The sequence below is a fragment of the Aphis gossypii genome, chromosome X, assembly GCF_020184175.1.
Source record: "Aphis gossypii isolate Hap1 chromosome X, ASM2018417v2, whole genome shotgun sequence".
Lineage (NCBI taxonomy): Eukaryota > Metazoa > Arthropoda > Insecta > Hemiptera > Aphididae > Aphis > Aphis gossypii.
The window spans coordinates 6,337,431-6,353,953 of record NC_065533.1 but is presented as its reverse complement, the minus strand read 5'-3'; the positions used below and the strand labels follow the sequence as shown (position 1 = coordinate 6,353,953).

The following is a 16,523-nucleotide window of genomic DNA, read 5'->3' as shown; positions in this document are numbered from 1 at the left end:
TAATGCTACGCCATTCACTTAGACATGACAATCACGTATTCCAACACGTGCTAAACAAAAATAATATTCATAATGAGCCTACGTGTTTAACAAACCATATATACATTGCAAACGAACAACTAAAAATACCTTATACAATGATTGAAATGAATAGAATAATCGAAATTATTACGATGACACTTAATTTAATAATACTAGTACGCGATATACGTGAGTCAACGTGTAACCAAATAGCAATATTAATAGACGAACTAATACAAGCTTCTGGAGCAGAATAAAATATATAAAAAAAAAAAAAGAGAGAGGAAGGAAGGGATTAATATTATATATATATATTAATTATTATATTATGTTACAGTGACAAGATTAAATTTGTCATAGTGGATTTTGAATTCACTATGATGAATTGGAAGGATTTACTACTTGTATCGGGGTCAATGTCAAACAGTTTAGAAAAATATAAACCAGTAAAATTAGAAGGAAAACCTATAGTCTTAACCACGACAAACAAACTCAAAATGCTTCAGGATAGGGAAGTTAAAAAGGTAATGCAAAGTGTTGGTAGAATATTTAGAAATAAGCCAGAGTTGTTACTACCATAATTGGGGCAACTAGAAGCTAGTCTAAAGCTTAAAGGGGGAACAACTCTGTCTACTACATATATAAACCAATATTTGCACACTGACAACAGAACACCAGTCATAGTTTTTTGGAATGGGACAACAGACAAGGAAATATTACAAAAATTAGGACTAAACAGGAGAATGCTAAACATTACATCATACAGCGATAATAATGACAACTATTTCAACCTAAAACTTCTAGAGATAACTGGACCAACTAGTAAATTATTGTACTCAAGCGAAATAGGTTACCAAGAAAAGAATGGGAGAATGTTAAATTTAATGGAAACCCATGTTCTAATTTGTAAAACCAACCATAATATAACCCATAGTCATGACCCCATAGCAGATGTAACAATCACAAAATGTCTGTTTAACTTAATTATAAAGGATATGGGACCGATACAACTTTATAAGTTGTGTAAATGAAAGAAGTTAGAAATATTTGACCAATAGATTAGGGAGCGTCACATATATATATTATAAATTATGTATAAAAAAAAAAAAAAAATGTTTATGTATTTTAATTATAAGACAAAATTGTATTTTAGTTGTAAGACAAATATATATATGCCATATAATATATTGTTTAAAACTTAAAAGACTAAAAAAAAAAAAAAAATAATAATATTTTTATGTTAAAATTTTAAAATTTTGTAAAACACTAACACTAAGTATTAAGAAATCTTACATGTAAATTTTATTTTAGATTTCTGTTTAAAGATTTAAACATAAATCTTTTTTTTGGTAGGGAGGTGTTACGGACCTGTACTGTCCGTATCAATTATTTTATATGCATAAGATCATACAATGTCAAATTCCCTAACTTATAAAATTAATACTACAGGCACACAAGTACAGGACACGAGACAGTGGAATATTATATTAGTATAATAATTTGACAATTAAAGTAAAATCACACGTCTCTTTACAAAAGTCGAAACTCGGTGTCTTAACGATTCGATAAGAATCATGGGTAAGAATACACAAGCAGTCATTCCGAGACCCCTCGTATGACGGAATCACCGCCCACTCTTGTAAGAAATCATATATAAGAAGGACCGAGACAAGAGCTCGACAGACGGTTACTGTATAACCAACGAATAGGGATATCTATGACACTCAGAAGCCGGTCGTAACACCACTCAAGTCATTTTGATATCAGTTTCTGAGGCAGGTCGTAACACCACTCACCATCTTATTTTATATATTTTACTTTAAGCTTATAATATTTGTATTCGTGCAAGAACTATTTTAATAAACAATTAACTTATACTTGAACAACACGACGTATTTATTTTGTACGTTGATGCATGAATCGACCTAGTCGGGACGCAACACTAGTATAATTTTAAAAAATCAGAACAAAGAGTTGATCGATCTACGAGGTGAGCCGATATCGGTAAGTTTATTAATTCAAGACTCGTGATATGGGTTTGCAATTTTTTAATATATATAGGACTGCACGTGTAAAGTCCATTAGTCGCGTTAATAACACAAACCGGACAACAACTCTGAAGAAAAATTCGACACGAAGACAAGTTGTACACAGTCTAACAGCATCCAATTTAGCTTTTTTACGTTCGTTAAACGCTATTTAATATGGACGACATGTATTTAGATGTTACGGCCGGATAAACCGACGATTGCAGAATAGCAATGATAACTGAAATTGAATATCATTCTTTTTTACCTTATTCTACGTCAGCTCTCTCCAATAACGATGAAGTGCGTATCGCACTACATAACACAGAATCTTAACTTTACCATGTGAGAGTTATATTTACATCGAAGGAACAATAATGAAACCTGCAGATATTACTGATGACATCCGATTTATAAACAACGGGCTGGCGTTTCTTTTCTCCGAAATGAAATATGAGATAAACGGCATTCAAATTTAAAAACTCGCTAATCCAGGTATAACGACTACATTAAAGGGATATTGTTCGTATAATAAAACGAATATTACATCACATCACAACTCTGGCTGGGATCACGATATTAAAAATGCAAATAAAGATTTTATTGAAAGCGCCAATTTTAATGGTTGTAATAATCTTAAAGATTTGTTCGGTTTTTGTGAAGATTACAAACGTATTTTAATAAATTGTAACCAACAACTTATATTAAACAGAGCATCACTGGATATAAAGCCGTTAAGCAGTATAAGAATAATGAAGTTGTCGCAGACGCTCCTAAACTAAAAGACGTGAAAATAAACATAACAAAAATATTATGGAGAATGCCCATAGTCAAGGTCAGTGATAAAGAAAAAATAAGATTGTTGAAAGTAGTAAACAATCAGAAACCGTTGGCATGCGCGTTTAGATCGTGGGAGTTGTGTGAATATCTTTTTTTACCTCAAAACACTTCGCATTCTTGGAAAGTGAAGACATCTAACAAATTAGAAAAACCTAGATATATCATAATCGGATTTCAAACTGGTAGGTTGGCTACATTATACCGCGCCTATGTAGAGTTTCAAAAATCTTACTGCGGCCATGACGAAGTGACACCTCTACTGAACCGATCAGATTTAAAAAATCTGTGTCCGATTATAGTTGTTGATATGAGCAAGCAGAACGATAATGTAAAAATGTCAACTGTCGACCTAAGGATTGAACTAGAAGCAGACGAAGCGTTTCCAGCTTCCACTTCAGCATATTGTTTAATATTACACGACCAAATTATAACTTACAATCCGTTTAACGGGGAAGTAAGAACCTTGTAAATATTGTAAAACTTAATATTAATAAATAAAAATACTTTTTTTTATATACATGTCTTTTTATTTTACACAATACATATCTGAAATTAAAATAGTTTACGTTTTGGTACAAAATACATTTTCGATACGGCTGAATCGAAGTTGCACGTTTTCGATAATGATCGCGTGATGAAATATACGGCCCATCGTTTTCATCGACTGCTCCGTTCGGCGATTGCATTGTGAAACTCGGTGGTGGTGATGTCGGTGGTGGTGTTGACATCGGTGTAGGTGGTGACATTGGTGTTGGTGACGATATTGGCGAAATGACCAATGACCGTCGTTTCATTGGAATACTAAAATTTAAAAAATATATTTAATAATTGTTGTTTAAGGAATAATAATATATTTTTTAATTACCTCATGCGAGTTGTTTACCCTCTGGTGTAACAATGATTCAGCTAACTGTTCAGCTGTACACATCTGTATTTGATTGGAGAAATTTGGTGTTTGCGCCGCAAAACAAATTGATGTTGTATTATTTATGTTATCATATTCATGTGCATGTATCGGTGCGTTCCACAGTTGCAGCCTTGTCGGCAGACGCTTATCAGGCGTTCGTGTGTGACCGGCCAGCTGTGGAACCATTATCAGTGTTTTCTATTTTATTCGGTTATGTTCAAAACTTTTAAGTTGTTTCGGTTTGTCATGCTTTCAGTGTCACAAAGTTTCTAATTTTTCCATTGTTTAGTGTTTGGTGTGGTGACACTGAAAGACCGTTCATTTGAGTATCTTCGTGTATTTCATCCGTGACATGTAAAAGTCAACTACTTCACTTTTTGTCGCTGTCCAGTCAGCATTGTTTTTCGTTCTACATATTCTGTTTGCAGTCGTCCCAAACCACGTTGTTATGATTTTGTGAATTCGTCGTCTGGTAATTATCGTTCTCAGCATTTTTATTGCCTTCATTAACTTGTTTATCCCCAGTTTTGGGTGGTCAAAATTACCAGAGATTTGTGTAGTGATTTAACGTGTTTTGATGTACCTTGTTGCTCGTGGGGACAGTAGCGTGTGCTAAAGATCCTGTCCCGGCTGCATTCAGTGTTTCATTGGTGTGAGTTCTTCGTGAACAGTTGTCGGCACACATTCGCAGGTACGCAGGGTCAATTTTGTTTTTATTGTAACTTATTTGACATATTTACAGGCCCTGGTGCGGTAGCGTGGGTGTAAAACCAGGTGTGTCTCAACTGTTATGTGAGTATTGGTATCTTTCAATGGACTGCCTAGCACGTGACAATGAAACATTAAAAAACTTTTCTTGTTCAGAAAGGGTACCTCTATCAATATATGGTGGAATGCACCATTCGAGTATTGGATATGCCTTATCTGCAGCAATGAAATATTGACCTGGAACATATCTAATTAAAATACCATTATTTATATAATATATTATGTAGGTACAATGATGTACATTTAATTAATGTAATTAATATATTCACCTATTTTTGTTTTGCAAGATTCGTTCATAAATTAAAGAGTTAGTGAATATTCTTCTATCACCTACAGATCCAGGATAACCAGCAAATGCATCAATAAATCTCAATCTATCATCACATACACCTTGTAATGTTATTGCATGAAAACATTTTCTAGTAAGATAGGAATTTGCTGATTTCTTAGGTGCAGGTATTGGAATATATGATCCATCAATAACACCTATTATATTATTTAAACCAGTCTTTGACATCTTACCAAAATTAAGTTGAATTTGATTCATTTGTTCAATTTCAGGCCACTTAATAATTGTAGGGAATAATCTATGTAAAACAGTAGTTACACGGACAAAACTATCATGCAGAGAACTTTTACCAACATCAAATCTGTCAGAAACTGATCTAAAAATTAAATACAAATTTTATTTTATTAATCATGTAAAAATATGGAGGATATTGTCATTATATCAAAAAATAAATAGAGGAGATATATTTTATATGTACAGGAGTAAATAATACTATGACATCTTTTAGTAGGATAAACTGTCTAATTTTATTAGGTATTTAATTCTTTACACAAACCGAAAACTATCTGGTGTAGCCAATAACCAAATAACTGACAATAGTTGTAACCTCTCATCTGAACCTTTGCGTCCTTCTACACAAGTTTTCTTTAGAAGGGGAGCACAAATTTGTAAACATCTTTCAAATGAGGTTGGTGACAACCTAAAGTGCTGTTGAAATTGTTTATGTGTGAAATTTGGTATTGTCTGAGAGATAAAATCTTGCACTCTAAAAGGTTTTACTCTATTGCCCCGTAAACGATTAATAAATTCATAATCGAATTCATCATCTGAACTATCAACGTCAATCTATAAACAAATTGTAAAATAAACTACGAATTAACAAAATTGTATTACAAATGTATGTTATTATAAATGTTTATCTTACAAGAACAAATTTTCTTTTTAACTCATTGTTCAATGTTTTCCCCATTGAATCTATCATCATAAATAGTTCTGTACTCTCGTGACTCATCTTGCAATACCTAATTGAATGTTATGTATAATTGGTAGACAAACAATAGGACAGGTAGTAATTAATTAGTTTAGTATAATTAATGTTTCCAACTCCAAAGTGTATATTTAAATTTAAATTGATTTTCTTATTTTTAAATATTTTATAAATTGATATGGTATAGTTTATCATTTATCAGTACGTAAAGATTGATAACAATATATCGTTCGGTTATTCGGAGTAATATGGTTTAGAGTACAGCTGATAAACTCTACTCTACTCTAACTCTACCCTAATTAAACGTACTTTTTTTAACTATTCATATTCGAACGCACCCCGGGGAGGGCGATTTGAATTCGTCGTTATCAGTAGTGAAAACGCGCGTGATAACGGTCGTTACAGGCACGGCTTCGTCAAGTACGTCATTATATAAAAAAACGGCGAGCTCAAATTTGCTGCATTAACTCGGGATCATGGATAAGGAGAACAACTCGACAGCATCATCGCCTACGATATTGACGGATATAATTCAAGCGAGGACGAATATCAAACAAAAATATAACGCGTTAAAAACGGGCAGGTTTGAAACGGATGCGTTAATAAATAACACATTAGTAGTATATAATAGACAGTTCTGAAACATAAGCCCCTGAGCCCATGAGCCTAACTGAGCCTTACCAACCCCGCAAACCCCTCCGCCCACTACGTGTGTGACGTATGTTCCGCATGAGCCACACCGCCTGATCCACTACGTGTGTGACGTATTTTTACACCACTGCCCCCTGACCATCATATACCCCCGCCTCCTGCCGCAGACCCAGCCACTACGTGTGTGGCGTATTTTTACACCGCTGCCGTGGTTATCAATTACGCTTATCATATTACCGTACACGTACCATTGAATAATTGCATTTATATTTTATATTAGTTACCATTTTGTTCTGCATTTACATTATATTGATTAACAATTGTTTGCATTTATATTATATTGGTTACCAATTATTTTATATTATGTTGTATTAGTTTATATCATTATAATCAAATAAACTAATTGCTACCAACTCTTCATATTATTATTATTTTATTTGAACGCACTGAGGTAGTGCTTCATATTATGTTGCCTACCTCACAGTCGTGAAGGCACAACTTATTTATATTATTAAGCGCTGAACGCGGTATCATTTGGTATAGATTTAACAACTCGATCGTCTTGTATGTTCTTAATGAAAACTACCATCTCGTCAACAGTTTTCGGTGGTGATTTATGCTGCCTACATTTCTTGTCGAGGTACACGACAATTTCTTCATATTGTTTTATAATCAACAGAGCGGTGAATACTTCTTTTCGCACGATGCTCTCGAAAATAGAACATTCGAGATATTGAAGTCGAAGAAGGTCGCTCCGATTCAACAGTACTCTACATCCATCACGATTTTTATTTCGATCACCAACACATTTTCTCCGCTGTACGTCATACCTACTCGATAGTTTCATTTTTTCGTCTTCATAAAATATAACTCGCTTATATTTTTGTGGTGTGTCTGATATGAACGACAAGATATTATGTCCCATGAACCCGAATATTTTTTTCATAAAATCTGTAGTAATATGCACGTACCGCGATGAAGTTAATAAATGAACAACGACTTGTAATTTTTCAATTACAATATATTACACGTACCATATTACCGTACACACACCATATTATTGTACATTCACCATTTACCGTACTCGCACCATATTATTGTACATGTATTCGAGCCACCACCGTAAATTTCGTTTAATAATATTATTTAAAAATAATTTCGTATGTTTCTCCAACTATCATACAATTCTCAGTATGTCATCATCTATTCTTCAAAGGTTTTACTGATCAGCCATTGTGTATAAATCTTTAGGTGGGATATATTTTTAAACCAGATGTGTTATAATACACATCACAAATTATTTTTACCAACACAGTATACTATTAGATTTATTCAGATACGTTTGTAGCGAAACATTATTTTATTTGACATTACGTTTACTTAAAATATTTTTTTATATTTATTATTTCGTTCGTGATTACTTTATCTATTATGTCTAATAATTCAACACCAAGTTTTGACGGGTATGAATATCGAAGAAAGGACGATTACGAACAAGATGAAAACGGATATGGGGCCGTAGTAAGTTTATAATTTTAAAATAATAAAATACACAAATAAAGTTAATATTATTTATTATTTATTATTTAGACTCCATCCGAAGATAGTGGGTACTCCACCCACCGAGTGTCGCAGATGGGTATTTGGTATCGTATGTTTTCACCATTTCATTCACCCGCATCACCATCATTACCACGGTCACCTCAAAACCCTTTCCGATCTTTGTCACCGATTCAGTCTGAACCATCCTCACCCGACATGTTCGTGGATACAACGCCGAGACTGGTTGTGCTTAGAGTGGGAAACGATTTGTTGCTGGAAGGTGAAACACAGTCAACTATCTCACCCAGCATGTTAAACCCGCCTTTGCAAAGACCACCTGGGGAACATAATTTAATTCCTGATACATTGCAACGAAACATGAGTCCCGCTCCAAATGAATCCGATGATGGGTATGACATACATTTGATTGAACTTATGAATGCGTACGAGAATAATTGGAGTGAAGACGGTAATAATGAAAAGATGAATCGTCATATGGATGCATACAAAGGTTCAAAAAAACAAATGTAAAAAAAAAATGTATATAGTAATAATAAATTTTTCTTTATAACCATACGATAGCTTATATTATTTTTTAAATTATATTTAATAATAATATCATTTGAAAATAATATCGTATGTTTCTACGAGTAACATACAATTCTCCGTATGTAGGCATCTATTCTACAAAGGTTTCACTGAACAGTGAACAACCATTGTATATAAATCTTTAGGTAGACTATATATTTCAAATCACATACATTTATAACCAGTCGTGCTATATAACGTTGACCAGTCGTATAGTGTTATTAAGAGATTAGTTTTACTATATTATTTTACTTGAAAATTGAATATGTGTCGTGTTCACGAAGATGACCGTTTACCGACACCTGTTGGATTTACTACAACAAACGAAAACATTTTCCTCAATGGGTAACTGTTAATATTTAAATTATATTGATATATATATATATTTAATTTATACATAGTGAGATAAGCGAAAATAATGTTACTCGCCGCATAAATACCGCTTTGAGAGAGGTCTACTGTTTGTTACTACAAGCGCGTATATCTGGTGAGGGGATAAGGGAATGGACTTATCGAGTTACATCGATGTCTATTTGTGAATATTTGTTTTTTTCTTGTGTTTGAATACATTTTTGTACAAGGATCTATTAAAAATGTCTTTAAGTAATAGTGATACACGCAGCCAGAGTAAACAAATTGTTTATAATGTTTATAAATATTTAAAAGAACTGTCATCAAAACCGGATTTAACTGCCGATTTCTTTAAACAAGCTCAAATACGTACCGGCGAAGCTTGTGGATTGTCAGAGCGCACTGTCAGACGTATTTGTTCTGAAGCAAAACATGCAGAAGATAAACCCGATAAATCAAAGTCAGTTGTATCATTCAAATCTCCACGCAAAGGCTACAAACGTGCGAAAATTGTATCAGAGCTCGACGATTTTGATTCAGATGTCGTTAGAAGAACGGTACATGAGTTCTACGATCGAGGTGAGTACCCAACTGCGAATTTAATATTGAACGCTTTAAGACAGAAAATCAATTATACTGGGTGCTTACGTTCGGTGCGAAATCTATTGAAGAATTTGAAATTTTCTTATAAAAAGTGTAATGATGGTCGAAAAATTTTAATGGAGAGAAATGACATTGTTGCACTTCGATGTAAATTTCTTCGAGAAATTTGTACGCTGCGCAAGGCAAAAGATGATCGCCCTATCGTGTATATTGACGAAACATGGGTCAACCAAAACCATTCGAGGTCAATGATATGGCAAAATGAATGTAGCACTGAAGGTTTGAAAGTTCCTACAGGAAAAGGAGGTCGGCTTATCGTGTGTCACGCTGGATGTTCTCGTTACGGGTTTATTCAAGGGTCCAAGCTAGTATTCCGTAGTAATACAGGCAATACCGCCGACTATCATAGTCAGATGAATGCTGAAGTATTTCAAAAATGGTTTATTGAACTATTAAATAATCTTGAAGAACCGTCTGTCATAGTTATGGACAATGCGTCATATCATTCCACGTTGGCAGAAAATTATCCAAAAAGCAATTGGAGAAAAGCTGACGTACAAAAATGGTTAACTGAAAAAAATATTGAATTTAGCCCGCTTGAAACGTTACCAGAACTTCACCAAAAAATTAAAGCCTTAATTCCACGCGAAAAGCAATATTTGCTTGACCAAATTGCTTTAGAAAATGGACAAGAAGTAATACGGTTACCTCCTTACCATTGCCAATACAACCCAATCGAACTTATTTGGGCCCAAGTTAAGAGTCGAGTGGCGAAAAACAACAATACGTTCAAGATGGTGGATATCGAACGTCTTACCCACGAAGCGTTAGATGCGGTAACCAAAGAGGATTGGGAAAAGTGTGTAAGACATGCCGAACAATTACAAGAGTTAGATAACCAAAAGGAAATCCTTAGAGACACCTTAATGGAACCAATAATTTTGACGATAATGCCTGATGATAGCGATTTCAGTGATGAAGAATCAGATACAGAGGAATTGGAATAACTATTATTTTATTATTTTATATTATGATTTATTTTATTTAATGTATATATAAAATATATTTGTAAATTGTTTTGCAATTATTATTAACAATAAATAAATTGTATGTATAATATATATATTGAATAATGTTTTATAATAATAATTTTTTTAACCATTTTGTCCCATCATTCGTATAATAATAAATGAATATAATATACCATGTTAATAAATTAATTTAAAAAAACGCGCCAATTAGTTTTGGAAGTATAACGACCCCTGAGTGGAAATGGCCGCTAGAGTCGCGCCGGTCACCAGACAGTTTTCGTTGCCCGGACTATAGTGTATGGTCTGCGAATAATTGCGTCTATAGACTCCGAATGCATAAGGGGGAACATGAGCGTAGATCGGACGTAGAATGCGTTAACGATATTATCATATTTTGATTTTGATTTTGACACAGCTAGATTTATACTACAAAGAATAAGAAATTTAGCTTAATTTAATTTAAATAAAACAATATAAACCTATAATGTATAAATATGTAGTAATAATAAACTTTTCTTATTAATCAAACGATAGTTAATATTATTTCAGAAATCCCAACAACCTGTTTAATTTATAAGTATTACATTTAAGAATATACTGTGTGAGATAAAATACGTAGAATATCGATACCTTGAAATACGTCTTTATCATCTTCACCGAATATTTCACCTGAATCGTTTGCAGTTGTATATCATCCATCAATACCCATAAAATAATTTTTATTAAAATCACAACGCGATCATCATTCCTCATAAGCACATCTAATTTTTGATTATAATCAGTCCTGATAAGTATATTTATTTATTTCTATATCAGACATAATATAAAATCTTTTCAATTCATTTTCAAAAACGAAGACCAAGTGTATTATGGATACTGAATCATGTAAGAATATTTTATATTATATTATTTTATGTTATATTAGATTGTTATTTTTTTTATTTAGTCAATGAAGTATTAAACATTATTTTCGGAGAATCGTATGAGGAAAGATTTATAGCTACATGAGGTGTGGAATGCTCGATTTCATTTTTATGCAATGATTGCCGAATAAAAAAAGGAGGGTTTTGTAAAAATTATCATTTAGTTAATAATTCAAAGTGCTTTTCAATTATAAGTAGGAAATTTAATAAGACTAAATTAATATGGTTAATAGACGAGCTTTCGAAATTTTCAGGATATGATTTCGAGATATTGTTACGTGAGCTATTTGAAAGCGTATATGAGATAAAATGTGACAGAGGACGTGATTTTTGGAAAAAAAAAATTAGTCTAAAATGTATCACTCAACGATCAAATCCGGTTAGCTCAAATTATTGATGTAATCTAATTTTTAAGATATTAGAATTAAAATGTAAAGATGTCGATTTAAATTGTATTATAAGTAAAAATAATTTAATTATAAGGAATAAAATTAATGAAAATTGAAAAAGAAATAAATTTTTAGACGAATTAGATATTATATACGATGTAAAAAATATATCTACTATTGAAGATGCACGTAATGCGGAATTCGGATCAAGTAGATCTGAAATGTGGTAGTACTTCATCAGTTTTTATTATTTTAATACTTACGTATCTACTTGATGTATTTTAATTAAATAATCTTTCCTATCAATAAATATATCTATATAAGCAAACAAAATTTATAATTCTTTAAGTATAGCGAATCTTAAAGAGGTATATGTCGATAATAACAACTATTTTTATGAAAGTTAGCTCGAAATAATATAATAATCATAATTTTTGTCAAATGCTGCGTAAACAACACGACGGCACGGTATGCGTTATATAACATGTTCTATTGTTAACGGAATGGCCTGTCCCAGCCGGTCTTTCGTTCAATTGTGCTCAACACGCGCAGGTCAGTTTCTAGAATCGGTAATGAAATTCTGTCCATTACATTGATACCCAAAATAGTTAAAAATCTATAGCGATGTATACAATTACCATGGTAAATACCTAATTAATAATTTACTTAGCCCTGGCTGAATTTGTCTTCACCACCGCAAATACTAAGACACTTGCTCCGTTGTCGACCGATGGACAATCAGTCTGTTCTAGACACCTATAGCGTTTACTTTGCCTTTGCTCTCTCCATATTTTCACAGTCCTTACACTACAGTATTATCAATTTTTCTCAGTGTAATTTTTTTCAAGTGTTTAAACACTTTATTTTCATCCGTTTTATCTTAAACATTTACATCATGTTTAATTGTGATCAGTGTCAGTCAGTTTTCACCATGAAACATAATTTGCTCGCCCATAAAAAAACTCATCTCGGAATTCGATTCCCATGCACTATTTGCCCAACGACATTTAAATACAAGTCAGATCTTAATAGACACCAACAAAATCTTCATGGTACGTATTTATATAATATTATTTTTCATCATTCATGATATTAATTTATAATAATTTTTTCAAGATATCATTAACGTGCCCGCACATCGTCAACCCGCCGCACGAGAGAGCGTTATTCGGTATGCGCCTCCTATCGCTCCTCAGATCCAGATAGCACCTCAAATTTTTGTACCAGATGTCCCGGCTGGCGGATCGCACGTGTTAACTGAAGATGATATTTGTATGTTCGCAATGGATGCATATGAAATGCATGACGCCGATACAGGTTAGTTTTATTTATTAGCGATGAATTTATTAGATTTGTAAAAGACCCACCGATTTTCTTCCGTAGATTTTTTTTTTTTTTTTTTTAAATAAATACATCAGTAGATTTTATTTATCAGACGTGATATTAATTAGAAATTTAATAGATTCAACATTAAATTTAACGCAGTAGATATTAATTAGTTTTCTTTTTTTTTTTTTTGTTAAAGAATCTTACACTACTGGTGAAAATGGTAAACGCGTTTCGACGGTCAATACCGTGTCGGCTGCTAGGGCGAAGAAAGCGCGTATGGACCTCGTTAAATCCCCTGAGTTTAATGAAATTTCGTCGTCTGCAAATAGGAAGATCGTGTAGTACTACGCTAAAAATATTAATTACGAAAAAATTTATTCTGACTTTCTCCGTCCACTTATACCTGAGCTAATAAATTTATTGAAAACGCATATACAACACCATGCGATTAAATTTAATTTGAAACTTGAGGCTACCTATAACCGTCCGAAAGTACCAAATTCGTCGGAGAATAGAGCGTTCAAGACAATGGCGGTTGAAATTTTTTCTGACAGTGATATTAGAACGATTGTAGAGATAGCGTGTATGAAGTTGATGAAAGAGAAAGATGAGTACAGCGAGAGAGGTAGCGGTTTTACTTCAGAGTCGATCGATGGGCTGTTGCTGGCGGTATACAAATATACTCCGATGGGCGGGTCATCGTATATAGAGTTACCGGCGTATATCGACAGGAAGCGGGCAACTATCAACCCACAGAACGTAGACCGGTATTGTTTCAAGTGGGCGATTCTCGCGAGGCATGTGACGAAGCCACCGGTATATCGTGTCAGAGAAAATTACTGGCAACATGAAGATAAATATAATTTTGATGACATCACCTTCCCTACACCTCTCTCAGATATACCGAAATTTGAAAAAAATAATATTAACGTGTCAATAAATGTATACGGTCTAGACAAAAAATTCCAACCACCTCGTGAGTACCCGACATATGAGGTTTACCCACTGCTAGTAGCCGACGAAGAGAAGACCGAACATTTTGACCTGTTGCTAGTAACGGACGGTGACAACTCGCATTATACCTTCATTTCAAATTTTTCCCGGCTCATACGTAAACAAAAAACCGGGCATGATGGGCGTGTCGTGTTTTGTAAAAGGTGTTTTACCAGTTTTGATAATCAAAATTTAAAATACAAGCTGAGCGGGCAGGAGGCCCTGGACCAGCAAAAACTGATTTGCGGGACGCACAAGCCGATTCTACCGGAAATGCGGTATGGAGGGGGAGTGTCTACAATTTGAAGCGTGGAAGAAGACTCAAAGACATTCCATAGTAATTTATGCAGATTTTGAGACGATATTGATAAAGACTGACAAAGGCAAAGGACACAACACGAGGATAATACATAAGCACGAGGCAATGAGTTATGGACTCATTGTGAAGGCGAGCGACGACGTACCGGCGGAATTATTGGATGAGTATGAGATAACGAAAGAACCAGTGATATACAGAGGAAGCGAGAGTAAGACGGACGTGGCGAAACATTTTATTGAAACAGTGAAAGAGTTAGCGATAAAAATTGAAAAATTATTGAAAACCAATAAACCTATAGTTTTCACGGATGAACAACGGCAGTCACATAATACATGTACAGCTTGTAATTTATGCAAGATAAACTTTACATACGAAAACCATAAGGTTGCAGATCATTGTCATCTCTCTGGAAAATACCGACAAACTCTATGTAATGTATGCAATCTAAAGCTTCAAACACCTATCTTCGTACCTATATTTTTCCACAACTTATCCAACTATGACGCGCACCTGATAGTGATGGAACTGGGTCACGACACGAAAGCTATTAACGTTATTCCGAACAGTGAGAAGAAATATATATCTTTCTCTAAATACGTATCAAATACATTTAGCATGCGATTTATTGGCATGTTCAGATTCATGGCTTCAGGACTGTCAACTCTGGCCAAAAATCTCACAACGCCGGGTCTAGAGAACTTCCGTGAGACAGCCAAACATTTTGTCGCCGGAGATATGCCGCTGGTTACTCGTAAGGGGGTGTACCCGTATGAGTACACTGATAGTTGAGGGCGGTTGGAGGAAACGAGTTTACCGCGCAAGAGGGACTTTTATAGTAAGTTGACAGAGACCGGGATCAAGGAGACTGAATATGACCACGCGAAGGAGGTCTGGGACCACTTCGGATGTAGCAGGTTGGGCTAGTACAGTGATTTGTACCTTAAAATCGATGTGTTACTGCTGGCAGACGTTTTTGAGAATTTCCGAGACGTATGTATGAGGACGTATAACTTGGACGCTGCCCATTACTTCACCGCCCCAGGACTTAGTTTTGACGCGATGTTGAAGTTCACGCGGCAAAAGCTCCAGTTATTACACGATTATGACATGTTGTTGATGTATGAGAATGGTCAGTATATTATTTTTAAAATGTATATATAATAATAATAATAATAATAATAATCTTATATATATTTTTATAGGTATACGTGGTGGATTGGTGCAAGCGAGCAAACGGTATGCGAAGGCGAACAATGTTAAAACCCCGGGCTATGATGAGACTAAAGATAAATCATGGATTATATATCAAGACTGTAAGTATAATTTTTACAACAAATTTTTTCAAACTTAATTTTTTTATTTTATAGGTAACAACTTGTATGGATGGGCGATGTCACAGTACATGCCGTACGGTGGGTTCAACTGGGTCGAACCCAACTTGAATGGATTAGATGATTTAAACGATACCTCACCCATAGGATGGGTGTATGAGGTAGACGTGGCGTATCCTGAAAGTTTGCACGATCAACACAATGACTTACCTTTCCTACCGCAAAATAGTGTGCCAAGTGGTTCGAAAGTGCGAAAATTGATGGTGACATTTGAGAGGAAGACAAATTATGTTATACACTATAGGAACCTACAGCAGGCTATTAAAAACGGTCGTCTAGTTGAAAAAGTAAAAAAATAAAAATATATTTGTAATTATTAAGTTTCATTTAAAAACATTTTTTCTTATATTTATAGGTACACACTACACAGAGTTATTCAGTTCAATCAGTCGGATTGGTTGGCTGAGTACATTAATTTGAACACTGAAATGAGGAAAAAGGCGAAGAATGATTTTGAGAAAGACTTTTTTAAACTTATGAACAATGCTATTTTCGGTATTTTTAAACTTTTATAAACTTATTAAACTTTTTTCAAAAAAAGATTTTTTAAAAAAATTTTTTTTTTTTTAATTT

The 16,523-nt window shown here is 33.8% G+C and overlaps 2 protein-coding genes and 1 pseudogene across 5 annotated transcripts in view; 2 read left to right on the top strand and 1 right to left on the bottom strand.

Moving 5' to 3' along the window:
* Positions 1-1,284: 1,284 nt before the first annotated feature.
* LOC114130439 (putative nuclease HARBI1) overlaps positions 1,285-16,523 on the bottom strand; it is a 58,039-nt gene continuing 42,800 nt past the window's right edge. For 2 of the 4 annotated variants that reach the window (XM_050205538.1, XM_050205540.1), the window contains 5 exons: positions 5,778-8,370; positions 5,409-5,698; positions 4,833-5,228; positions 3,754-4,751; positions 1,285-3,689 (listed from right to left, as the gene is read on the bottom strand). In XM_050205538.1, coding sequence (XP_050061495.1) covers positions 4,577-4,751; positions 4,833-5,228; positions 5,409-5,698; positions 5,778-5,864 — 948 coding nt within the window. In that variant the 5' untranslated portion in view covers positions 5,865-8,370 and the 3' untranslated portion in view covers positions 1,285-3,689; positions 3,754-4,576. Of the gene's footprint in view, positions 3,690-3,753; positions 4,752-4,832; positions 5,229-5,408; positions 5,699-5,777; positions 13,704-16,523 lie in introns of those variants that run through there. The other 2 variants (XM_050205539.1, XM_050205541.1) reach the window with 2 other exon arrangements.
* On the top strand, positions 9,215-10,582 carry LOC126552301 (uncharacterized). The gene has a single exon (XM_050206993.1). The coding sequence runs from the start codon at positions 9,215-9,217 to the stop codon at positions 10,580-10,582; it is 1,368 nt and encodes a 455-aa protein (XP_050062950.1).
* On the top strand, positions 12,850-15,348 carry LOC126552300 (uncharacterized; annotated as a pseudogene).